The sequence below is a fragment of the Setaria viridis genome, chromosome 9, assembly GCF_005286985.2.
Source record: "Setaria viridis chromosome 9, Setaria_viridis_v4.0, whole genome shotgun sequence".
NCBI lineage: Eukaryota > Viridiplantae > Streptophyta > Magnoliopsida > Poales > Poaceae > Setaria > Setaria viridis.
In genome coordinates, this window is record NC_048271.2 from 5450811 (window position 1) to 5477046 (window position 26236).

General features: G+C 43.8%; 5 protein-coding genes and 1 non-coding gene across 6 annotated transcripts; 3 read left to right on the forward strand and 3 right to left on the reverse strand.

Moving 5' to 3' along the window:
- Positions 1-639: 639 nt before the first annotated feature.
- On the reverse strand, positions 640-8137 carry LOC117837882 (kinesin-like protein KIN-12G). Its single transcript, XM_034717685.2, has 21 exons — positions 7858-8137; positions 7543-7698; positions 7355-7438; positions 7122-7241; positions 6907-7020; positions 6646-6738; positions 6330-6419; positions 6133-6203; positions 5930-6004; positions 5706-5793; positions 5498-5556; positions 5337-5400; positions 5195-5260; positions 4913-5065; positions 4727-4831; positions 4414-4649; positions 4018-4087; positions 3863-3916; positions 3629-3688; positions 3447-3526; positions 640-2896 (listed from the first exon to the last, which is right to left on the reverse strand). Exons 1-21 carry the CDS (start codon positions 7966-7968, stop codon positions 1015-1017), a joined length of 3831 nt encoding a protein of 1276 aa, XP_034573576.1. The 5' UTR covers positions 7969-8137; the 3' UTR covers positions 640-1014.
- A 1014-nt stretch (positions 8138-9151) lies between these two features.
- Positions 9152-9224, reverse strand: TRNAR-CCU (transfer RNA arginine (anticodon CCU)). The gene has a single exon. It is a non-coding gene; the product is annotated as a tRNA-Arg (tRNA).
- An 82-nt stretch (positions 9225-9306) lies between these two features.
- LOC117837887 (uncharacterized) lies at positions 9307-13832 on the forward strand. Its single transcript, XM_072291139.1, has 7 exons — positions 9307-9744; positions 9826-10017; positions 10100-10299; positions 10406-10487; positions 12857-13004; positions 13249-13341; positions 13432-13832. The coding sequence occupies exons 1-7, from the start codon at positions 9406-9408 to the stop codon at positions 13500-13502; spliced, it is 1125 nt and encodes a 374-aa protein (XP_072147240.1). The 5' UTR covers positions 9307-9405; the 3' UTR covers positions 13503-13832.
- Positions 13833-14149: 317 nt separating this feature from the next.
- On the forward strand, positions 14150-15137 carry LOC117837889 (universal stress protein A-like protein). Its single transcript, XM_034717696.1, has 3 exons — positions 14150-14520; positions 14609-14834; positions 14917-15137. The coding sequence occupies exons 1-3, from the start codon at positions 14283-14285 to the stop codon at positions 15005-15007; spliced, it is 555 nt and encodes a 184-aa protein (XP_034573587.1). The 5' UTR covers positions 14150-14282; the 3' UTR covers positions 15008-15137.
- A 112-nt stretch (positions 15138-15249) lies between these two features.
- LOC117837888 (uncharacterized) lies at positions 15250-17055 on the reverse strand. The gene is made up of 3 exons (XM_034717694.2): positions 16427-17055; positions 16232-16313; positions 15250-15630 (listed from the first exon to the last, which is right to left on the reverse strand). Exons 1-3 carry the CDS (start codon positions 16919-16921, stop codon positions 15476-15478), a joined length of 732 nt encoding a protein of 243 aa, XP_034573585.1. The 5' UTR covers positions 16922-17055; the 3' UTR covers positions 15250-15475.
- Positions 17056-17176: 121 nt separating this feature from the next.
- On the forward strand, positions 17177-25713 carry LOC117837883 (serine/threonine-protein kinase TOUSLED). The gene is made up of 16 exons (XM_034717686.2): positions 17177-17814; positions 18097-18186; positions 18310-18513; positions 18932-18982; positions 19428-19535; positions 19620-19664; positions 19917-20029; positions 20264-20330; positions 21023-21089; positions 21520-21617; positions 21697-21876; positions 22804-23014; positions 23685-23949; positions 24334-24388; positions 24716-24877; positions 25296-25713. Exons 1-16 carry the CDS (start codon positions 17596-17598, stop codon positions 25389-25391), a joined length of 2031 nt encoding a protein of 676 aa, XP_034573577.1. The 5' UTR covers positions 17177-17595; the 3' UTR covers positions 25392-25713.
- The last annotated feature ends 523 nt before the right edge of the window (positions 25714-26236 follow it).

A 26236-nucleotide genomic window follows, 5' to 3' on the forward strand; every position in this document is an offset into this window, starting at 1 on the left:
AAACTCTAGGGCTGCAAGGTTGCGCCACTTGGTTGTTTCGATTAAGAAAATGGCAAAAATGCCAGCTGGACATCGGTTTCAATCGGTCAGCTGCTGGTCAGTGATTCAGTGGAGCAAGAGGCAAATTAAGCAACGGGACGAGAGCTGAAGAAGCTTCCACAGAAGTCGAAATTACCTTAGTGTTTAGTTAAACTAGCACCTGTCACATCGGATGTCTAATACTAATTAGAAATTTTAAATATAATCTAATTATATGGAATCTAATTCGCGAGACGAATCTATTAAACCTAATTAGTCCATGATCTGACAATGTGGTGCTACAGTAACCATTTGCTAATGATGGATTAATTAGCTTTAATAGATTCGTCTCGCGAATTAGACTCCATCTGTGCAATTAGTTTTATAATTAGCTTATGTTTAGTCTCCTAATTAGCATCCGAACATCCGATGTGACCCTGCTAAAATTTAGGACCTCGTATCCAAATACCCCCTAGCAACACGTCACCAGACAGTTAAGAGGATAAAAAACAAAGAAACATTCGCCAGACGCCCAGACGCTAGAATCCCCAACGAGCTATACAGACACGGCACACTATTTCCAGCAGCAGAACACCGTGTTGTATAGCTTTCCACAAGAACTAGTATAAAAGCATCCACCCGAATTCAGATTAACTTATGATACAAGTCCACTCACTGGCTGTTATTAGTCTAGAGAGTTACAGAAACTAGATGTCAAGCCTCCATGTATTCGGTATCATGTCAACCCAGTTCCTGTCCTGCACCTATAAGTTTACACCGAAGGACCTGTTTATGACTTGAAGCTAGCCCACCAGAGGATAGGTGGCCACAAGAAGAAGAAAAAAAATCAGGACGTTGCCATCCTACAAAGCATATTACTACAAGTAGCAGCATGCCAGCATCTCATCGCTGACGTCTTGCTACGAATGCAACTGAGCAGATGAAGGCAAGACAGTAGCCTGTCAGTCGGTGGAATCTGAGGCTAGTCGCGCAGGTTCACAAATTTGCTTGGCTGTCGAGAAGCAAAAGCTGCTTAGCTTCAGCGACATGGATCCGGACGGCTTCAAGATCTGTTGCCACCTTTTCGCTAACGGGTAGCATGGATTGATCCAGACTGCAAGAGGTTAAGCTTCTTCCGTGTTGCAGAAGCTCACCCAGCTCCCGCATCGCTTGATTTAGCTTCAAGTGCAGTTCATCCAGGCCCCTGGCTTGATGCTGCAAGGACTCCTCACACACCTTGATCTCTTCCTCCTTCAAGTTCACATGGAAAACACAGTCCTGGTAGTCAATCAGCAAGGCCTCCATGTTCTTCGCCTCACCCTCCCAAACCTCTGTCAACGTGTTGTCACGGATAAACTTCTCAATGTCTGCTTCCAGCAAGGAGAGGCAGCAATCTTCTATTTCTGTTTCAAGGAGTGCAATCTCGCAATCAATATAATCACACTTCTGCATACTTTTTATTTCCTTGTGAACCATGCGAAGCTGTTCACGGGCGTTCTGCAGTTCGCATGAAAGCTTTATCCGCTCCTCCTCAGATTTCAGCAGATCAGTTGCCTTACTAAAATTCTTTGGTTTGTGTGTCGATGCAGTAGAAGTATCCAGATTATCAATAGCGAACAGAACCTTTTCTTCCTCCTTCCTTTGAGCTTCATAAGAGCGAAGCTTCAGTTTAAGGCCATCAATTTTTCTGCGCAACTCAGTTTCAGATTCATGTGCCCTTGTTCTCATAGCAGATAGTTGGTTTTTGCGAGTTAGGAGAAGATTCAACTGTTCCTTCTTTTGATTCATCAATGCAAAGTTAGAATCAAACTTGGATGAAGCAATGGCTTTGATCTTCAAATCCAAGTTCCAACACGATGCTGCAGGCAAGAAATACTTGCCTTCAAAAGTATCTTTCTTGTCTTGTGATTCTGACAGTGCAGACTTCAGGGCATTGGTTTCTTCCTGACCATGCTGCACGTCTAGACGATGAAGCTGAATGCTTGCAGAAAGTTCTTCCGCCTTTCTACTAACCCTTTCGAGTAGCTCAAAATATTTTACTGCATCCTGAGCAGACACAACCTTGTCTTGGACAAGCTCCAGCTTAGTCCGAACAAGCTGCAGCACTTCTTTCAAAGCCAAAATTGTAGAGTCATGAACATGTTTCACTCCAAGATTCCTAGGATCTGCAGCTTCACTCATTTCAACATCTTTCTCATCCGACCGAATCTCTTCTACAGTTTCAGAGTTGCTTTGCTCTAAAATCTTCCTTTTGAATTCATCCCTTTCCTGCATAGCTTTCTCATACAAACCCATAAGTCTATCATTTTCCTCGTGCATCTCTTCCAGCTGAAGACGCAATTCAGCAGATGTATTCCTTGACAAGTTGTCCTCGTTGATGCATTTCTCATCCGCTATCTTAGATTCTTCTTCCATGCTGGATGAGTTGGGTGCATGCAAATCTGATGGGCCTGCTGGTGGGGCAGTAGGCAGATCTTCATTCACAGAGTTTTCTCCAAAAGGATGACTACCTTGCTGATCACTTGCATGTTCATTTCCAGGAATGGTAGGCCAGTTTCCATCTTGATTTGCCTCAACATTTACAGTAGCATGTTCATACAGATCAAACAGTCTCTTGTTATCCTCAATCAAAACCTTAAGCTGCATCCTCAATTCTTCATTTTCTTTGGCCAAACCAATTGCAGTTTCATGAGCTTCTGCTTCCCTTTGACTTGCAGAAGATATTGCGTCAACCAAAGTCTTAAGTTCTACCTGAGCATCAGATAAGTTATGTAAACCTGCCTCTCCTTGGTCCTGGAGCTCGACAGCCTTGCATTCATTATTTGTGTCATCATGTTTCTTTGTAAGCTCCAACTCTATGGTTAGTTCATCAACACGCCTGCACATTTTTTGGTACGTCAGGTAATGGCATCAGAACAATAGTTTTTTTACTAGGGATCAGAACAGTAGTTGATAGCACACATGCAAGTTCCATAAAAACATAAAAATGATTTTCTAGTTCCTAGAGAGGGAAAAAAAGAAACATACACAGAATGCAATTTATCAGGTACAATCAGCAGCAATGTTGACATTGAGAAGTGCAAATGAATGATTTAATAAATGGTCTACTGATTGGCCTTTTCAAACATTATGAATTCTAATTAACATTACCCTGCAAATCCTGAACGACAAGACATGCTATATCTGGTAAAGTGGTACTGGTACATGAATACAAGCGAATCAAAGGCAACATAGTAAATGAGTTGAAAATAACAAACCACAGTGCTTCAGAATTTTAACCATCCTATATGTGCTCCAACAGATACACTATTCTTTACCATCTTTATAATCATTAATATCACAGTGTACTATGGAAGAAGGAAACATATTGATTATGAAGCAATAAAAGCCCTTGTAGCAGCATGCCAAAGGAAGGAAAATAGTTATACCTCTCAAGGTTCTCCTTTGCTTCGACGCAGAAGGTCAATTTTTTACGTAATGACTCGATTTCTCTCTCATTCTGAATAGCCTGCAACAAATTATAAAGTGGATTCAGCCACAAACGAACAAGCATACTATAAACAAAGGTGTAATCAGAGTGATATTTCACGGGAAGTACTCTAACACCAACCTGCAAACGAAGAAACTCATTTTCCTCATCACCAGCTGACTCCCCGAATAATGAGAGGCCCTGCACAATTTATTATAAATCTAAGTCCATTGACAGGTAAGCGTGTAATATTGCTGTGAAGTAAGTATAACAAAAAAATGGCTTAGCTATTAGTTCTATGTAAGTCAAGGATTTACTAATAGACGCACAAGTGACATCCTACATTCAGAATTTTGCATATAGTTATAAGCAAACCTTGTTAACAGGATCTTTCTCGTGCATAAGCTTCCAGTCAAGAGCCTCTAGCAGCTGCAAATCAAGTTAGAGATGTTGAATAAGCTCACTACTTCTAGAAAGTAAAAGAGGTAATAATTAAAGTTTGCCTCAGCCCCATCAACACCTAGATGTACCTTATCTTGTAAAATAATTATTTGCTCATGCATCATTTCCCGTTCACTTTCATCAACAAATGACTGCAACCTGATTTTTTTTAAGAACAAATAAAGTGCTGTTAAGCTTCCAACACAAAGCAGATAAACAAAGAGTCAGACCGATGAGATTATTCAGACAATAAATTATACAAGAATGGGTTACTCCTTTGCAGCAGTGACACAACAATGTAAATTGAGTTGATAATCACACAATAAAATATTCAACAAGTTATAAGTGACTGGTAGCAATACAATAAAGAGTTAACAACTGAAAACAACTAATTCAAACAATAGTTTAATCAAGATTAAATTATTCTTTGCCAACAGGGGTGCACGATCATTTAAAATCACTAAGATATTAACAGCAATGCTAACCTTCGCAGCTCTTCTTTTAGTTGTAGGTTCTCCATTGCAAATTTCGTTATTTCTGGATTGCGATCTAATTGATTCCGCAGGACCTCTAACTCCTTCACAAGGCTTTCCCTCTCTTGCAAAAGATGCGCTTCAGCAGATAATTTTCCTGAAGCAACCTGCTCCAATCTTTTGATCCGATCTTCACGAAACTTGAGCCTCATCTTGAAACTTCTTACCTCTTCTGTCTTTTGAGCTGCCTGTGCAGAAACAAAACATTAAGTTAGAAATACATGACTACCTGTGCACATTTTTTCTTTGGTTATTAACTACAGACCAGCTGTTCAGCAATCTGCTTTGCAGCTATTGTTGCCTTCAATTGTGCTTCCTTCACTTGCTCCCTCCTAAAAGCAGCAACAAGGGCAGCATCGTAATCATTCCTCTGAACACAGCACACCAACAAAACCAATGTAAGTCCCTGTGAATCATATCAAGTTCTACGAGCAAATACAGTTATGAGTACCTGCGTAGTCCTTTTATCAAAATTAAGTGGACTGAATGTGCCATGACCTTGATCCCATTTGAACATGCTAGGAGACTCACAGACAAATCCATGAGAACCAAGGCCTTCAGTTTTATCAGAACCTACTAGTCCTTGCAAACGGCTAACTTCTTTCTGCAATATCGTATCAATTTTAATATACATGATAAATTAAAAAATTACAAATGTCAATGTGATAGAATATTTAGGGAAACAGCTTCCAATATACAGTAAAAAACTGAGAAAGCTCAAAGTCATCTATACCTTAAGGTTCTGGATCTGTAAGCGCATGCTGAGAACATCACCAGAGGCATCCTCATTAATGATAGCCTATGTAGAGTAATGGTTAGCTGATGCGTGCAGGAAAAAGAGTTGTATCATAATTAATATGCAAAATATTGCATACATTATTCCTTATGTATTTAGCTCGTTGCGCAAACTTCAATGTGCTTAGTGTCTCAGCAGCACAACTGGGAAGAAAAGGAGAGTGTCATAATATATCACGTAGAACTGTTTCAAAATAGAAGGGCAACTGAATAGAACAACAGATCATAATTAGGAACCTACCAATGAGATGGGCTTATGTTTGCAATTATAGTCGTCTTTGAATTTCCTCCTAGGGAATCCTATAAAGCAGAGATAGAACATAAGCAAAAGTTTTATCATAAATGGACCGTAATGCAAATTTGAATCGAAATTTTTTCAAATTCATAATAGCTCCTTAGCCTTCAACTTACAACATGAGAACTTTTGTTGTCTCAGTTTTGCATATTACCTGGAGGAGGAATGTTAATTTTGAATCTCTGTAGGGAACGTGGTGTGATTTTTTGTTTGATACAGCAATGAGGTTCGTAATGACAAGTCTGCAAGAATGCCAAAGATCAAATAGTTTTAAAAGAAGTGTAATGCTTTGAGAATCTGGCTTAGTGCGCTAAGTTCATAAAAAACATTAAACATTTACTTTAGTCTAAGGTATATGTTAGAAGATGATCAACTAACCCCAAAGTTGAGAGTGACTTGTTGATGTTAGTAGCTTCCTTCAAGCGCTCTCCTTCAGCACCTGAGCTCTTTTGCCTGCACAGCAGAAGCCATGCATGTTGAATTTGAAGGTGAAAGAGAATGAAAAAAAAGTGTGTGCTCGCACTAAAAATCTATTAAAGTCGTATCAAATAATTATAGACAGTGCTACTTGAACAACTTACCTCTCTGAGCCCGCAAGATCAACAAGGTTGAGCCGAGAAAATCGATGGTGGTTGATACCTTGCGACTCCCACTAAATGGTTAATTTCAAGAGTGAGTAAAGGGAAACACATAAGTGATGTTGCCCACAATAACATGATTGCATGTACAACATCATCTTAACATAGAAAGATCTTTGGAAATTATTTATTTCATATACCTTACTCTCTATAAGGCAAGTGAAAACACTGTGAGAGCGGCTACTTGCTCGGTTCATATTGGTGGCTGCTACCTTTCTGTTTGCTGCCCCCTGAAAATAAAATGCAGAATGTCTTAACTCTTAAGGTTTGATTCATGTACTGAGTCTTAAACTTTGGTACCATACATTAAAGTGACTTGGGCAATCATTGATTGTTGGGCAATCATTGATTGCATTTGAAGCTGGTAAAAAAGATCCAAGCTTCTAACAATCCCAACTACAGAGATAAACCTCAGCAGAACACAAGAAAAAAAATGCAAACATTTTATCAACTAACCTCAATAAGTTGTTGAAGCGCTTCTCGAGCATTGGAGATCTCATGTTCCGTCAAATTCTCAACATGGACACCCTTTTTGGCATCCTCTCTTATCTGCAAGAAAGCAACCGGAGCTAATCAGCTCTGTTTTTAGAAATACGCAAGAAAGAAAAAGCAGTCAATACTAAATGAACAGGAGGTATGAGTAGTCTAGGCATAACTTGAACAGAAGATGAAAAAACAATAAAGATCTGTGTAACAGAAACCTTGCATGATACTTACCTGCAAGTTTACGGAATTTGGGTTGAGCAGATCAAGAATATGCTCATTATATATCTCCAGAAAAGAGCATTTACATGTAAACCTGAGCTTTTCATCTCTCCTTATTTCCTTTTCCTGCAAACAGTAGCGAAGAACATAGCTAATAAAATTAACATGACATGTCAGCCAAATGCCAAAATGAGGCATCAGAAAAGCAACAGATCGTAGAGACTTGCCTTTTGGATTCTGGCAAAGAGATGCTCGAACACTCGAGGCGTCATACCACAATTCACATTGTTCCTCCGTGTCCCATTTTCTATATCACCAAGCATTGTATGTGTCTTTCCACTTCCAGTCTAGCAAAAGCAAATACGAAGCGTTGAAAGATAAACAGAGAATTGCACAATTTGTGCCTGTGGCACCCAAAAACCTTGAGAATCTGCAGCATCAAGTGAAACCTGTTGCTAACCTGCCCATAAGCAAACATGCAGCTGTTGTAGCCAGAAATGCAGTTTTCCACCATGGGCACTCCAGCAACCTTGAACATATTCTCCTGAAGAGCACCAAATGAGGAGCAGTTATACATTTTGCACAAATAAGTAAGTCAGAAGAAGCAAATAGATGCGAATAATTGGGAATCGAGAGTGTCAAGAGCACCTGCGTGACATGCTCGTCCGCGACGAGATCAAACGTGAACCGAGACTCAGGATGTCCAGTCCATGTAAGACTCTGGCTACTATCCTGCCGGACGCACCTCTTCTGCCCCTGCAGCGATATCTCGCTGCCGTTGAGCGGCCGGATACGGATCACAACCTGCAGATTGGAGCAGTTCAGCAACCACCGATAGGTACTCGACGAAATGCCCGCGGACACAGCCGCTCGAGCCGGCCGAATTAGACCGGGGCACTGCCGCTAATGGAGTAGAAAGTGCGCGGGAGAAGGCAGCTCGCAGCGAGGCGGAGGAAACCCTACCTGCACGTTGTTGTCCTTCCAGAAGGCGGGGTCCTCCTGGAGCTCGAACCGCGCGGGGGAGGGGGCGACGCTCGCGCCGCCGAGCTCGTCGTCGAAGCCGTCCGACGGCATCGCGGGTGCAGCGGAGGCGGAGGAGGACTTCCGCGGCTGGGTGGGGCGGAAACAGAGGAGGCGGCAGCTGAGATGGGGTCTTGGTTTGAAATGGGGAGCGGAGGCGAGGAGCCGTTGGCCAATTTTGAAATTGGGTCGCGTCCAGCGTCCACGCAGCAGCGCGAGGCCGTGAGTGTGGGGGACTGGGCGACTGGCGGCCTTGAAGTCGAAAGCAAGACAATCGTCGCTTTGAATGGAGTACATAAATGAAAATTCAAAATTTTCATTTAAAACATCGAAATATGGAGCACGTGTTCATCTTCTTGAAATATTTTGCCGGCGTGTTCATGAAAGATTCATTAATAATACTACCAAACAAACGTGCCTACTTGTGTTTTTTTTAAAAACAATACAGAATTGTTTCTATGAACAACTTCGATAATACGGTATCGCTATACTACTTTAAATTAAAGATGAAAATGCTACATTTTATAAATAATCCTTAATATAGTTTCTTTTGGTATTTAAAAATATTTACATACACGTGCATACATTCATTTGTATAACTATGGTCTAGAATCGTGCGGCGAGGCGCGTCCCACTTCTTGCGTTGTCATATTAAAAATTGAAGCGTGCGGGGCGTGCGTTGTGAATAAGTGCTCACCGCGTTACGCCACCGCGGGAGACGCAGTCTCAAATAAGATTTTATATAAGCATACAAATCCTACACTTATTACCACCTCTGAGAGTTTGGCACCAATGAATATTGAGATTGACAAAGTCAACACATACATCACAATCTATCCCTATAATAATATTACCGTTAATTCTTTGAATATGTATCTAAGAGATGTTGAATCCGAGTGGTCAGGTTCTACCACAATCCAACCGAATGAGCTACTCTTAGTTCGCTATGGTTATTTTTATCGAACAGTTACAAACTACACCAAATAATATGTTTGCAACTTTTGCAACAGTCTAGCTAATGGCTCGTATATCATCAACCTTATTTTGAAAGAAAAGTAAGAACGCTGCTGATGCATGTAAGGAGAAAGCAGTACATACAAGTTTACATATAACATAAAAAAACTCATGGTCAGTTGTAACAAGAGGCGAAAAACTGAACAAAAAAATTTACATACAACATAAAAAAACTCAAGCTCAAGCCAAATAACAACAACAGGCGGAAACTGGGAAAAAAAGACGCGCCAGGTAGGGGTCGAACCTACGGCCTTCTGCTTAGGAAACAGACGCTCTATCCACTGAGCTACAGGCGCCTTGTGTGGTGTCACATAGAGATAATGGTTATTGTTTGCATCTAATTGCAGTGGGCCGTTTTCAGGCCCGAAGAGGACCCTTCGAGAAGCCGTCGGAACGGCGGCGGCGGCAAAGGGAGAAGAGCGAAGAGCGCCGCAGCCGCCGAAGCACCGAGAGCGAGAACAACTCAACTCGCCAGCCATGGCGCTGCTGATGGAGCCCGGCACCGAGCCCCTGACCGAGAGCGAGCAGGCCGACCTGGCGGGCATCGCCGCCATCAAGGAGTCGGCGGCGCGCGAGTTCAAGGAGCAGGGCAACCAGTTCGTCCGGATGGGCCGGAAGCACTACGCCGAGGCGGTCTCCTGCTACACCAAGGCCATCGCCCAGATGGAGCCCCTCACCTCCCTCGACGCCGCGGCCGCCGCCGACGCTTCCGTCCTCTTCGCGAACCGCGCCCACGTCAACCTCCTCCTCGGCAACCACCGCCGGGCCCTCGACGACGCCGAGCAGGCCATCGCCCTCTCCCCCTCCAGTGTCAAGGTAACCGTCCCTTATTGCTTTAGTGCGTTTTGGATCCAGTGGAGGAGCTGGCGGCGTGATGTGAGATGTTCTTGTAGCTAGGCGTACTACCGGGCGGTGAAGGCGGCGCTTGCGCTCGATTTGTTGCCGGACGCCGCGTCCTTCTGCCGGAGAGGGCTCGAGCAGGACCCCGCTAATGAGGAGCTCAAGAAATTACTGTCGCAAGTGGACGCAAAACTGAGCGAGCAAGAACGTCAAAGAGCCAAAGTTGCACAAGCAATCGCCGCAGCCAAGGTCTCTTCTTGCCAAATGAATAACGCTGCTATACTACCATTCAAATGTGTGGGAATGACTGGTACTGTTGTGTTGTTTATAGGATCTTGCTGCTTCAGTGGAGAAGAGAGGGGTGAAGCTTGGGGAGCCTGCCTATCAAGAACTGACAGGGGTAAAGAAGCCGAAGCTGGATGAGCAGGGTGTGCTCCACTGGCCTGTTCTTCTGCTCTACCCAGAGGTCATGTCGAGTGATTTCATTGAGGATTTTCCGGAGACGGACACTTTTTCGCCCCACCTTGATGTCATATCCTTCTGACCTTCTGAAATTACATGGTGCATTCTTTGATTGAGTTAAATGTGTAGATGTATAAGTAACATGATTGAATTCACAGTATCCTTAACTATCAAACATGTTCTCAGAAAGTTCTCCACCATTGCCATGGGATGAGAACCACGCTTACACAAGGTACACCGTTGAGTTGTATTATCAGGTATGTACTAAGCGCTATGGTTACAATTGCTTATTAATAAAAAAAATCTAAGCATCATGGGATGTAGCTGCTTCATTGAACATTATGATAAAAGGGCTTTAATAACAAGTTGTGATGTTGGATAATCCCGTTGTTGTTGGGTGAACCATAAGTAAGTCTTTTGGTTAGCAGAGAACATGTTGTAATGGCTGCACATTTAAGCTGTCCCCTGAATTAGGAAATACTAATAATCTAACAACCAATGTAATTGAAGTGTTATTAGTATACACAAAACTATTGTTTATTGATTGTACTTCATTGTTGTTATTGCCTATTAGTTTTTCTAGAGTGCCTTAGCACCTTTCGATTAAGAAGAAAGCAGTTTACAGACACAATCTCAATGAAGCCAAACAGAGCTTGACCAGCACGAGAGCACAAAGGACCAAAGAAAGAGAAACACTAAAGAAACACACAAACAACCACCACACGACTCAAAGCAACAAAGAGGAAGCATACTCAAACCCACAAACCTAGACACAGCTACTCTCCTGAACCTGCCAAAAGATACAACCTCGTCAAGGGTGCTAAAGGTCTCAGAACTACAACGGTGGCAAAGCATCCATCCAAACATCAGGCTCATGGTGGCAAAGCATCCGCCCGAACACAACAACGGTGGCAAAGCATCCACCCAACCAGCACCACCATGGCAGCAAAGCATCCGCCCGAAGCAACCAACGACGGCGGCAAAGCATCCGCCCGAAGCAACCAATGACGGCGGCAAAAAGCATCCGCCTGGAGCAACCAACGACGGCAGCAAAGCATCCGCCCGAAGCAACCAACGACGGCGGCAAAGCATCCGCTAGAGAAGAGGGGACGACAAAGCATCTGCCAGACAACGACGACCTAAGCAACCCGGGCGAGGTGGACGAATCTAAACGAAGGCAGGCACAGAAGAAGACACTTCCCAAGGAGAACAGACGACCACCACGAGGAACCTGACCGGCCGGAGACGACTGGGGGTGGCGTTCAGCAACGATCCCTGCAGTGACGGCAGCAAGAACCCGCTGAGCTTCCAAGACGACGCCTCAATGGAGGGGGCGACGCCACTGGCGCCGTCGTGGTCCGACCAACACGGTCAAGGCTTTCACCGGAAGCTCAGTGTAGGGGAGAGAAAAAGTGAAAGAATGACGCCTTCAAGAAGGGAAGTGGCGTCCGGGGGCGTCGCTGTCATTGACCCGCAAGAAGGCACAAGGCTTTCGCCTACACCCCGTTCCCTCTCCAGAAATCACCGCCGCCACTAGGAGCACGGGGACCGCCGGGCGCGAAGGAGCCGAAGAATGCCGCCACATAGTCAGTTGCCCGGTCCCCCCGCCGGCAGAAGATTGTAACCCTAGGTCGTCAGCCTATATAAGGTGGCCAGGGGCGCCCCCCTGGGTAAGGGATCCCGCCTCACGTTAACTCTTCGCACCTGCGATCAACAATACAATCCACCAGAACACAAGACGTAGGGTATTACTCTCTGGAGGCCTGAACTTGTCTAAACCTTACGTCTTTGTGTTACCATTCGAGTTCTTAGTCTTACGGTCTCCCCCTCTGGCAACGACAACGACGAGTTCCAGCGCGCCGAGCGGGAAGTGAACATCATCATCAGTGGCCCTAAAGCTTTTTTTTGCAGCAACCGCAAGCACAAGTTGCAAAGGTGGGAAATGCACTTCGTCTCAGTCACACCTGTCCAGTATCTGCGCTGGTCGGAGATGCCCATAACCTTCTCCAGGGAAGATCACTGGGTGCGCATCCCGGACCCCGGGTCTTACCAGTTGGTGGTGTGCCCCACCATAGACAGAGTCCTCATCTTCAAGGTGCTAATCGATGGCGGCAGCGGCCTCAACATCATCTTCACGGAGACCCTGAAGCCTCCTTCCCTGCGAAGACCCGTTCTACCGCGTAGTGCCCGGCAAATGATCCTATCCTATTGGGAGAGTCGTCTTGCCGGTGACGTTCGCAACCACAACAACTACCGCATCGAGCACCTCACCTTCGAGGTTGCCAACTTTAAGACCTCCTACCATGCCATCTTTGGCAGGCCAATGCTAGTGAGATTCATGGTGATCCCCAACCATACCTACCTCGTCCTCAAGATGCCGGCTCCAAACGGCGTCCTCTCCATCTTCGGCGATGTTGAAATGTCCTACAAGGCTATTAGTCACCTTTGTACATTAGGGTGATTGCTGTTTTCACCATCTAGTCCACAAGTAACCTTTTGGGTTTTCGCTCATTCTTTACTGTAAAGATTCGGCATGCCAGTGCAGGTTTTGTGACAGAATCAGCTTTAGGACATAGAAGGTCACTTGCTACTCTTTAACTGACTATTAGTCACCTTTGTACATTAGGGTGGTTTTGGCAAACCTTTGTCCAAAAGTGAAAGATTAAGATATCTTCTAGAAGGCACTGTAGACTCGAAGTCTCTTCCAGATGGCCTACTTGATGGGGAGGATGAAGAAAATGACACTAGCCAGAGTAGCACAATTGTATTGTCAGGTATGTAAACTAAGCATGCTCTTTATTTTTGTTTATCTTTAGCTTATTATACCGAACAGTTCAGACTTAAAGAAAATAGCATGGTATATGAACACTACTGTCCTTTTTATTGCTGTTAGGAAAGTGATCTTGCATATTGCTTGCACTATATTCTTCTATTAGCTTAATTACGATCGAGTGAGATGCTCTTGTGTTGTAATGTTGTATTAATGAGTATCGATACAATTCCTTGCATTATGTGCAGCTGAAGGCTCTAGTAAGTGGATCAAAGTAAAAGAAGGGAAAACACTTCAAGAAGTGCTACAGGACAAAGACTTTATCATTCCCGCAATCCCTGGTTTGTTCCCAATTTTTGTATACTCTATATAATTCATGTAGAATCCACAGTACCAAGTTCAGAACTTAAACTCCGTCTTTCTCCATGCAGTATTCTTTGTTGTCTCAAGAAAGACCACCTTCTACAGAGATTTCAATGCTGGAAATTGGTCTTTGCCATAATAAAAACGGCGCATCAAGGTTCTGTTCAACATATTTGGAAGGTGGTAGTGGATATGGTCAGAAATCGGAAGATGCCCGATTGTTCATCATCTTGGGGTTTTAAAGGAGTGTACTTCTTTCAGTCTCCACAAAAACACCTTTCGGTTTAATTTATGCCAAGGAGTGTGTAAGTGTGTTCATCGAGATAGACGGAAAAGAGAACGCGATGTAATGTGAATTTTGTCTTGGACCAATTCAGCATTTGGCCTGAAGGTAGTATGATACTGGGGTCATATTCAACTGCAATGCTGTGTCCCTAGTTAATGAATGGGCTTGGGAGTTGAGACTGAACTCCATTTTGTTTTCGCCTTGCTTTGCTTGCACGGCTACAGACGCTCGTTCCTGGTTGTTTGTGTTCGACCCTACGAAGTTTACATGTTTGCTCTCAGAGCGAGTAATGTACTTGCAAAAGGACATGTATGGTGTATCCTTCTGGGAGCTGGTGATCTGTGCTGTGCTGACATGTTCGTTGGCACTTGACAACGCCTGGGCAGCGGTGGCAGTAGTGGCACGCGGCGCCGCGATGGCGCACCAGAGCCGGGGGCAGGTGTCTGCTCTGCGAACCTCGGATGCGTGCATGGAAGACAAGAGGCGGCACACACAACGCATTCAAGCAAGAGGTGAGAAGCGGAGCAAGCGAACAAGGACGGCCGCCTCCGCCCATATCTATCCCGTCCCGTGCCGCCCGTATCGAGCCGAGGATTAAACCAGAGCCACGTACGCCGTATTTCCGAGCGCGCCATGGAGGACACGGAGGCGGCGGCGAGCGGGACGCCCGGAGCGGGAGCGGAAGATGGCACCGGGAGGCCGGTGTCCAAGGCGCTGAAGGTGGTTGCTGCCGTGGACGCGAGCGAGGAGAGCCTGCAGGCGCTGTCGTGGGCGCTGGACAACGTCGTGCGGTGCCACCCGGACGCGTCGCTCGTCGTCGTCCACGCCCAGCACGCCGTCGACCACTTCGTCTACCCCATCGCCACGCACGGTAACGCTAGCCTTTGCCCGCCCTCTAACCATGGGACTGGACGCTGACGCTTTGGGTAATTCGTGCGTGCTCCGCTGCTGATCCGAAGGCATCGCGTACGCGCCGCCCGCGGCGGTGGAGTCCATGCGGAAGGCGCAGGAGGAGAACTCCCGGAGGATCCTGGCGCGCGCGCTGGGCATGTGCAAGGAGCGGCAGGTGGACGCCACGGCGGCCGTCGTGGAGGGCGACGCCAAGGAGGCCATCTGCCAGGCCGTGGAGCGGTTCCAAGCCGGGCTCCTCGTCCTCGGCAGTCGGGGGCTCGGCAAAATCAAGAGGTAACGACGGCATTTGCACACGACGCAAATCAAACAACATTCTCTGTGGCTCATGTCTGTGTTCGTGATGACGACGATGCAGGGCGTTCCTGGGCAGCGTGAGCGACTACCTCAGCCATCACGCCTGCTGCCCGGTGCTGGTCGTCAAGCCGACCAAAGCGCACGCCAAGTGAACTCCGGTGACTCTGTCGAGTACTAGTAATGGTGTGCAGTATCTCTGCAGTCTGTATCTGTGTATTACTATGTTCGTAGAAAAATGTACAGACCGAATAAGGAATGGATGTTAGGGTATGTTTGCGCAAATTGTTCAAAATGCCTCTTTGTTTCCTGAGAAGAATATCTCAGATTGTTCACCGGCACAGATCAATAGAACCCATAAACATGATCACGGAGTAAATGAGGTACACTAATGGTGTAAACACAAATGTGGCGCACAGATTTATCAAACAACTGTCGCTACAGTTCAAATTGGAGTGATTGCTTAGCGAGCTGCCGAACAAAGATGCAGCACAGCATGTTCATAGGATGGAACAGCTCTGGAGCGGCCAAATCATGCGGTGACCGTTCTCTAAGCAGGATACCGACACTAACAAGAGCCAGTAACAAAATAGTACGTAGTGTACAGCTAAATGGGAGCACCATCACTTCGCTCCCAAGTCCCAGCCACCAAGCCTGTCAGCCGGATCGTAGTTTGTAAACAGCCGGAACTCGTTGCCCAGTTTGTTTGAGTGCTGAGGCCTGAAACCGCAGGGATGAACATTCAGGAGCTCCAACGCCCGGTCCTTCTGAACTTCCCCTGGCAATATAAGATTGAATCCGTTTTAGCTTCCGTTTGACAATACAGCATTTTACAGCGTTCCATCATCATTTCGGTATAGAATGAAGAGGCTTTATGACAATACAGCATTTTACAGCGTTCCATCATCGTTTCGGTATAGAATGAAGAGTTTTTACTATCAAGATATTGGTCACGACTATAAGAGATACCATTGCACTTCGGAATTGTCGCACAGCTGATGCTACAATGGTTTAAGCTACACCATATACAGTTAACATACAAGTCGAAGCAGATGATCTTATTCTGAATGATGCAGTCAACTGGTTTAATTCTTGCTTCATTGCAACACATTAATTTAATTGATCATTCTACCAAATGTAACAATGCACAATCTAGTTCAAGTCAATACCAACTGGCTATAGATTACAAGGTGAAACTATCATACAGGAGTTTGATAAGATTGCTCATTGGTTGCAGAACAGCATCAAAGTATCAAAGCGAGGTGAAACTATCATACAGGAGTTTAACACGATAGCTTATTGGTTGCACAACAGCATCAAAGTATCAAAGCACCAAACTGATCTCATTCAATTGTCACAGAATTGCCTCGAGCACTTACCTGTGAGCATCAGCAGGAATGAACCTTCAGGCTGTGCGAGGAAAGACACCGTCTTGGCAACCTTCTCTAAGCACTCCTTACTCTGCACTAACAACCAACGAATCACCATTTCTCCTCCAATTTCACACTAATCTCAAACGCCAATAACTAATCAAACACCTAATAGGTAATCTCCAGGTAAGGTAGAAGACATACCAGGTAAGGAGGGTCCGCGACGACGACGCGGTAGGCGTGCTTCATCGCCGGCGGGAGCTCCTCCGGCCGGTTGTAGTCGTAGAAGGTGAAGTCGCCGCCGTACTGCCCGAACCGCTCGTCGTACTCCAGCAGCTGCGCCGGCACGCTGGGGTCGGTCTTCTTCAGGTAGGCGTAGAGCGTCGGGCACGCGATGCAGGCCACGGCGCCGGCAGCGGAGCCCGAGCCAGAAGGGGAGACGAGGCGGACGACCTCCTCCACCAGCGCCCGCGCGGTGCGCTCGTCGTACCAGAACTGGCTCAGCCGCCAGTCCTCCGCAACCAGCTCCACCCCACCTTCCCTTCCCTCTTCATCCTTCTCCTCTGGCCGCTGCTGCTCCGCTAGGAACTCTCGCAGCGCCTCCATCGCCGCAGCACTCAACTGCGGCACGTCGTCATCCTCCTCCTCCCGCCTGACCTCCCCGCTCAACCTCTCATCCTCCATACCGCTCGCCGCCATCGCATCCACCACTCGGCAGTGAGGAGGACTGGAGGCGGCGGCGGCGGCGGCGCGGGGCACCGTGCAGTAACCACCGCTTCACTGGTCCACTTCGACACGACGGGCCAATGGGCTTAACGAAACGAGCCTTCGCGGGACTCACCTACATGGGCCTAAATGGAACCAAAGGCCCAGTGGAGCCTGAGGAAAAAAGAGGAGCAGAGCAATAAAGGCGCAGTGGCAATGGAATCGCTCGCAGGGGAGAGGAAGGGAGCGGAAGAGAGGTGGGTGACCGCCGCGCCTCCGTATCCGGGCGTGACGAGCTAGGCAAGCGGCTCGCCCCCGCCTCCGCGTGCGCCTCGCGGCGTCAGCTCCAGTTGCCGCCGCCGCCGTACTCAGCAGCGGAGACCAGCTAGTCAACAGGGAGCAGAGGGGGGAAGGAAGCGGCGGTTGCTGCTCGCCCCGCCTGGACCGGTCGCCGCCCACCCGTAGCATTCCCGCCGCTACATCCACCTCAGCTCGCCGTCTCCCGTTCCACGTACGGCTAGGGTTTTGAGATAGATCCACCCGCCGGCTCGTGTGCACGCGCGCCGTGTTGCGGGGAGGAAGAGAGGAAGTGCCTGGCTCGCGCGGTTCTGGTTCCTTCTTCTGGAAGCTTCCGGGCGCGCGATCCGGTCCGGGGGCAATCGGCGGCAATGTCGGGATCGTCCGCGGCAGGGGAGGATATAGTGCAGCACCTATCATCCAATTCCAACCCGTCTTCGTCGAAGCTCGCCAAGCTCGAGGCCCGCATGGCCGGCAAGGCTGTCTCCACCCCATCGTCACCGCCGCAGCATCCCATGGCTGCATCCGCCCCCACTGTCGCCTTCATGGACCAGGAGGAGCTGCCTGAGACCTCCTCTTCCGATGACGATGTCAGCCCAAAACCTTGAGCTCCCCTTCTTATTTTCCCTTTTTTGGCTCAAAGTATAGTAGCGTGGTTACATAGCATGTTCGATTTCCTATTTTCCTTTGCTTGTGCATTGCCTATGATGCTATGATCTCTTGCTAGTCGGAACTATTTGTGCTCTTTTATTGAACATGTGCACGTGGTTTGCTAGTGTAACTGACCACAAATTAGTCAAATAATCCCATCTCTAGTTTTATCCTTACCCTAGCCCTGATACCATTCCACTGTTTTCTGTTTTGGTTATCAGAATGGTGAGGAGTTCTTGATACAAAAGAATACCCTGAAGCGTCCAAGATCTCCAGATGGTGACCACATCCTTGCTCTTGGAAATTTTGAGGTGGACTCATCTTATAGGAACTGAACAGAGTAATCTGTTATATGATTCTCTCCTGCATTCGTTTGTGCATTCAGAAGTCTGAACAATCATTTTCTTTTGGTGCATTCTTAATTTGAGCATCAGGGATCGGCAAATGAGGCAGCAAAGATTTTAGATGTCATGGATTCAAGATCGTCCTCGGACAACTCAAATAGAAAAAAACAAGGCCGTGGAAGGGGTCGTGCGGGTACAGGCCGAGGCCGTGGCTCAAAGACTGATCAAACACGAGTGACTTCAACTTCCTCGTCAGTTGTAACAAATGGTCAACTAGATAAATTAACCAACAAGGTATGCTCTACCAAGATCTCGAATTAACTTCCAAACTGGTTTTGATTTGCTTGTGGGCAATGGCAGGTTGTGTTTGTACTTTGCTACTATCTTGCACTTTAACTTATCATGTGCAAACTTCTGGGCCCTTCTTGTGGGAGCTATTTCTAAGTCATTTGATTTCTAATTTCTAAAAGCAATGAATATATTAGTGAAGAAATTGTTGTACTGTAGTCTGCTATTGTTCATGTTATTGCATATAAAGACCTTTTCGAACTCACTTCCTGTTTAAGGATATGGTTTGGTCAGTTACAGAATGCTGAAATAGATGGTGTTTGATATATAAAAAAAAAATACATTCAACAACAAACAGATGTTTGATAGCACCCTATACACAATAATTTATCCTAATCTTCTAATTATGAATACACTCCAACAGGAACCCCGATCGAGTGTTCAATCTGGCCATGACGACAAGGCTGCTTTACAGGTAATTCATTGCTTGACATCTTCATCTTTTGTTAAATTTGTAAATATTCCATCTTTTTTTAATCACATGTGTCCTTTTGGAACTGTCTATGTTTCATGTTTGCCTGTTTCTGAATGTGTCATTTTGGATCTGTCTAATACATAAACATGGAATCTTTCAGAATGCTTTTAGACATGGTTTTCATCCTCATTTTTCTTCCCATTTGCTGGGATAGTTTCCACTCACCTTCATTTTGACCTTCTAATTTAGGCAGTCCAACCCTCTAAGCTAGAACGCTGTAGTTAAGATATCCTTAGAAGTCAGAAAGCATAAGCAGCCTTAGCGAAATATTTTACTGATACCATGTCACTTTGGGATGCTTGTGAATAAACTATACCAGAAAAACAAGTATATGCATTTTTCTATTTTGTTGCAATTCTCTTCTTAAGCACTTTCCTTTGAATAGGAAGAATTATCAATGTTACGTGGTAAAGTTGCATGTTTGGAGGAGGAGCTTGCTAAATCGCGTCAAGAAGCAACCAATTACCATCAGCTTAGTGATAGGTTAGCAAAGGTAAGGAGATACTTGCTATCAATTTTCATTTAAACACGCCTTTTTTTAGTGTCTTGACATGTTGGCTTTGCATTATTCTGCTAGGAATTGAAGGATCTCAAAGATCATGATCAACAAATGAGATCAAAGGTTGGCAGCATGTTATCTTATAGTTTACCATGTTTGATTTAGCTACTGTTTGTTCTTACACTGGTCTGCTATATTCTGAAAACTTTTAAATTCACTGTCCACATGCATATCATGTTGAATAACTATAGGAGATAACTTGCTTTCTTCTTCATGCACATGATCTTGAATATAGTCATCTGTTAAGAAGTTGTGTGTGCAATATACTCGTTCCATGCTACCCATAACTCACTGTTCTCGTTTTCAATGATGAAGCAAATGAAGGTCCTGTCTGATCTGCTGATAGCTGTGTCAAAAGCAGAGAGGCAAGAAGCGCGAATGAGGATAAGGCAGGAATCTTTCAGACTTGGGAATGTTGGTGTTATGAGGTAATTTTTCAATGTTCCAGTGTTTTATGCTTAATAGTGTCCAGAGTGATCATTTTATTTGGAAAATAACAGTTCCATTACAAAGAGTTCCCCTAACTGCAGCTCTTTATCTAGTATGCCTTTTAAAATTGACACTGTAAAAATTTTAATAGCAAACGCTGTTTCTTCTCTCTTTTTCTGTTTTTGTATAGATTATCAGCTTTTGTTAATTTCCTATCCTCTTTCATAACTCAGAGCTGGAACTATCATATCTGAAACTTGGGAAGATGGACAGGCAATAAAAGATCTTAATTCTCACCTGGTGAGTTTCTGCAACTCCATAGGGGTGTGCCTACTGGCACGCACATATTAGCCATAATATCATATAATGGTTTGACCTGTAGGCTGTAGAATTTGTATTTGTATGGTTGTCCATTTTTTGATATGTGATAGCTGAGAACCGCGCAGTAGTCGGTTGGTAGGGCCTCCAGTTGGGAGGCCACCCACCTGGGCTCAAGACCAGACGCATCATGTTCAGGAAACACATTTGTACTCTGAGGTTGATTTTATTGACACAATGGGTGTGTGGTTGTTGTAAGGGTTCTTATCCCTTTTCTTCTTCTTAATATAATGATATGCAGCTCTCCTGCGTGTTTGAGAAAAAAATGTGTGCATTTCAAAATTTTCACAAAGCTTCATCTATTGAGGCATTTTGACTGCTCTGCAACTTTAGGTGCCTGTGCCTCAGATCCATGTCAGTCAATGACTAGTATTGAAGTTTGAATTCACCTTAGTCTTGTGAGAATTAGTTACGGTGTCATCTATGGTTGTGTACTTGTTTTTTCCTACATAAGCATTTCATCCTAGCCCTTTCTCATGTCTAAACTGTATAAATGAAATCCATATCTTTATAGGTTTTGTCTGTTTGCTTTCTACACCATCTCACTTTTTTCTTTCGGTAATCATGTATTTTCATGTTTCTGAGTTGCTGATGTATGCTGGATCTTTCTGTAGAAATCTTTGCTGGAAACTAAAGAGACTATTGAAAGGCATCGTAAATCACTTAAGAAAAGACAATCTGGTAACTCTGTTCTTTTCTCTTAGATTCATTTTGACTTTCTTGCCTCATGTTGGCTTGAATTCTTCATAAGCTTCGAACTGCACTATCTTGCATATGTTTTACAGTTGCACACAACGTCAATGCATGCCAAATTGTCAATATTGTTTATGAATTTATTGAAATGAAATAACAGTCAATGTAGATTTATTCTTATGATATTCCAGTTCATTCCCTTTGTACAAAGGAAACCCTCCTTCATTGACATTCCAGTACATCCTTTTTGTACAAAGGAAATCTTCCTCCATAATCACAAGCGCGATAAAAAAATTAATAGAAGCTTAACAAAATAAAAAGTGTTTACTAGCTTAATTGTATAATTTTTTCTGGCAATTTATTTCCTTCGTTCATTTTTTTGTTATTATTCATTTTTTTGTAATGACTTTCTGTTTAGACAAGGGTGATGGCAGTGATGCTGAGACTAGCATGTCTGAAGAGGACATCCTCTTACAGGACGAAATATGTAAATCTCGGCTAACGAGTATCAAACGGGTAAATTTTTTTGGGGGGCACGGTTTACTTTCATTATTGGTACACCTTTCTTTATCTGCTTTCCGTTACTGTATTTCAGGAGGAAGAACAGTATCTGAAAGAAAGAGATCGGTATGAGTTGGAAAAGGGGAGGCTTATACGAGAGATGAAGCGTCTCAGAGATGAAGATGGATCACGCTTTAACAACTTCCAAATTCTTCACCATCGTTATGCTCTCTTAAATCTTCTTGGAAAGGGAGGGTTTAGTGAGGTTTACAAGGTAGACTCTGGCTTTACCTATAATATCATAAACTGAATTTGAGACATCAACCTAGCTCAGCCTATATAAAAACAGTCATTCTTCGCTTGTGAAGAAGAAACACTGAATTTTGCAACCATTTAGTTACATATGTGCCCTTATCAGGAGAACTTGCTTAAAGAGAGTAGGTGTTACTTTAAGGCCCATTTTTCTGTAGAAAAGTTTACTATGGTAGAATAACGGAAAAAGTCCATTTTACTCCCCGCACCTATTTACTTTGTCCACTTAAGCCCCTAAGCAAAATTTAGGCTCACTTCACTCCCTCAAACTATTTCATTTGGTCCAATCTACCCCCTAATTAGATTTCTCTTTTTTATTTCTTCACATACAAATTAAATTTTAATTTCAGATTTTGTCTCTATGTTAGAAAAATACATTAGAAATTTTTCATGATTACTTTTCATACAGTTTTGTATATCTAAGATCAATTTTGTATTAAATATTCCTAACCTATGAAAATAACTATGAAAAATTCGTAGTATAATTTTTTAACATAAGGCATCATGTTTTGTATATGCTCACAAAATTTGAACTCAAAATTCAACTCATACACGAAGAAACAAAAAAGAGAAATCTAATTAGGGGGTAGATTGGACCAAATAAAATAGTTCAAGGGAGTTAGTTGAGCCAAAACTTTTCTCAGGGGGTTAAGCGGACAAAGTGGATAGGTGAGGGGAGTAAAATGGACTTTGTCCTAGAATAACTTACAGTGTGCTATCTTAAACTATTTTTATGATTATATTCATGTTGGAACATTTGGCTAGTTACTGGAGCTATTTTCTTTTCCATGAAGTCACTCCAATGTGTACGGTTACCATGTGCATCTGCTTCACAGAAATTTTGAGTTGATAGTTCCGTCAATTACATGAAATAATTTCTTTTGGGCAGGCTTTCGATTTGGTGGAGTACAAGTATGTGGCATGCAAGCTTCATGGTTTGAATGCTCAATGGAGTGAGGAGAAAAAACAGAGCTACATACGGCATGCAATTCGTGAATATAACATTCATAAAACTTTGGTGCATCCAAACATTGTCAGGCTATGGGATATATTTGAGATTGATCACAATACATTCTGCACCGTCCTAGAATACTGCAGTGGTATTATATGTTTTTATGACCTTTTAAATCCTCTTTGATATAGCAACATAGATTGTGTGTCTGTTTTACTTGTTTGCTGTTGCTGATACCTATTTGTTTAGTCTTATGCTGGCATAAACTAGTAATTCAGAAGTGCTACCAACCTTTTCCCAGGCATATATTGTTAGTGGAAATAATAATAAGAGTCTATTAATAATTTTGAGTTATATATGTATGTACAACCTTGCTGGTTCTAAATTAATGCTGGATAAATACTAGATATATACTAGATATCAATTTACATGCATAGCATTGATATATTTGGATAAATTTGCAAATGTAACTTCCGAAAATTATATGGGCCGCAAACTCTGCTGGATTGACTGCTAACAATTCTGTGTTTGATACTTCTATATGGAGCCACAACTGTTGTAGCATCCACTGCCGACTATATTAAGAACATGATACATTTTGTCTCATTGAAAACAAAAAAAAAATCTTCCAATGCCCACTATCGTAATTTACATACATTTCATTTGAGACGTATTTTGGTCAGCCCTGTGAAGCTTTTAAGTTATAATGTTGTAGTCCTTAATGATGATTTTCCTAGCTAAATCTAGAACTCTCAGATCAGGAAATCATGAGCTGTAAGATGTAATAACGTTCTCTTCGTTGCTGTTGTTTTACCCAGGCAAGGATCTTGATGCGGTCCTTAAAGCAACACCAATTCTTCCAGAAAAAGAAGCAAGAATCATAATTGTTCAAATATTTCAGGGATTGGTTTATCTTAACAAGAGGGGTCAAAAGATCATTCACTATGATCTCAAACCTGGCAATGTTCTCTTCGATGAAATCGGTGTTGCAAAAGTTACAGACTTTGGCCTCAGCAAGATAGTGGAGGATGATGTTGGGTCTCAGGGAATGGAACTTACTTCTCAGGGAGCTGGAACCTATTGGTGAGTCAGTGAGTGTGATCTGTACAGTTGATCTTTTGTACCAGCCCACAGAAACTTTCAAGCTACCTGCTTTTGTGGAATTTTTTAGCTATTTGCATTTTTATCTATATGCCTGGTGCAATGATGCATGTTACTATTAGAGTTGCAGCATTCATGTATCATTCTAAAACCGAAAAGAATTACCTTTCGTTTTCATGGTGTACAGTCACTGTTGTATTTCTAATGGATCAGTTTCTAGTTTCCTATAATCCCTTACTTGAACAAGTGGGCATTTCATACATTTAGTTTTTATTATGGCAGGTCATCATTGTTTTCCTTTTTGGCCATTATTCATTTAGGATGGCAGGCATGTCAACCTACTATTGTGTTCTGTTTTCTTTTCAGGTACCTTCCTCCAGAATGCTTTGACCTCAGCAAAACACCATTTATTTCATCCAAGGTAATTATATCTGGCAACAGTTCTTTCTTTTAATGCATCATGCCATCCACTGGTGAAAAGCTATTATGATTCTTGTGGTTGTGGTTTTTTTCCTTAATTTATTCTACTTAGCTCCTCACTCTAGTAAGTAGTTTGGGATATTTCAGTGGTGAGTAGCTAGCATGAAGTGGTTTAGTTGTATGCAATTTATGTAAAAGCCATGTCTGTAGCTCTGGACCTCATTTATAGCCTCCTGAACCCAATCAACTTTCAACAATAATATTTAACATTTGAACTTAATCCTGATTAGCCATGTCGCATTAATTTTTCTATTCCTCTTTCATGCAGGTGGATGTTTGGTCAGCTGGTGTAATGTTTTATCAGATGCTATTTGGAAGGCGCCCTTTTGGCCATGACCAGACTCAGGAGAGAATACTTCGGGAAGATACAATTATCAACGCAAGGAGGGTGGAGTTCCCTTCAAAGCCAGCTGTATCAAATGAGGCAAAGGTCCGTTTCCAATTTGTTCAGATTGTGTAAATATTTTTCATATCCCATCACTAAAAGATCCTATACATGTCAAGTGCATCTGCTAGTTTGGGTTAAACTATACACTTTATGTCATCATGAATTGTTTAACAACTGGTCAGTAAATGTGCCAATTCCACAGCCTATCTAATGATATGTACATTTTACCGCATTGTTTGACTTGGCATGTTTATTCTGCCCTCAGCTTGCACTGAAAATTTGCTGATGTTGATTAGTCTGGCAAATTGTCATCTCACCTTACCAGTTTCCACAAATGAAGACATTTAGATGTACACTATATGGGATTTTCAGTTCTGAGTCCCCATTTCGTTTTCATTCTACAATTGTTTCAGTCATCTGTGAGCCACTTTGATCATTTTTCCAGTACCTGATTTCACAGGATCTGATACGCCGGTGCTTGACATACAACCAATCAGAGAGGCCAGATGTTCTAACCATAGCCCAAGAGCCTTATCTCTCATATGCAAAGAGGTAGCCACTACGCAGGAGAAAATTTTGGTGCGGGTTGCTCCTTGCTGAATGAGATTATGTATGGGGATGGATACTGTCGCGAAGGAGCAAAAGGATTCCACAAGCTCAAGAAGACCACAAAGGGTGTAACTGTATATGTTGTAAATTTTAGTCAGCCCCATAACAGCAATGCCCTGAAATCCTGAAGGCATCAGTTCAAAGGCCAAGCTTCTTTCTAACGTAGAGGAAGCAAGCATTGGTTTGAACGGGGCCATATACTCTGAAATTTCTTGACGCTCCTGTGCTCTTTGCTCCCCATGCGTAACGTGATGATCTTTTGGCTGGCAGCCAGTGGTCCTGTTGATGGTTAGAGGTTTTGTTTGTTCATACTGTCTGTGAGGTCTGCCAATTGAACAATCATGCGCGACTGGTGAATGGACGCTCGCTGCTCACCTCCAAAAAAATCTCGACCTGATGGCTGCTGCGCTGTGTTATACTCGTGCCTGGCCGGATGTATTGCCACAAAGATATCACTATATCAGGGTGGCTTCTATCAGTACGGCTTTATTTGGATACCTTTCAGGCGCTCAGCCACGGCTGGAAGTGTGAAAGAACTTGAGAAACGACGATTTCAGGAGGAAAGGGGACGCGGTACCATTTATTTCTGTCAAATTTCTGCGAGTATTAACTTGTTCTCGAGCACTGCTGCATATACCATTTAAGCATAGCTTGCTCAACGGTTAAAATCACTTGGATAGCTCATTGAAAAGCTTAGTTTACTTGAGTTGTAAAATATTACTTAGAATCTTGGTCGCCTGCAATTTCGTTCTAGCCATTCTTAAGCTGCCAGTTTTCCTGTTTTGGCTCTGA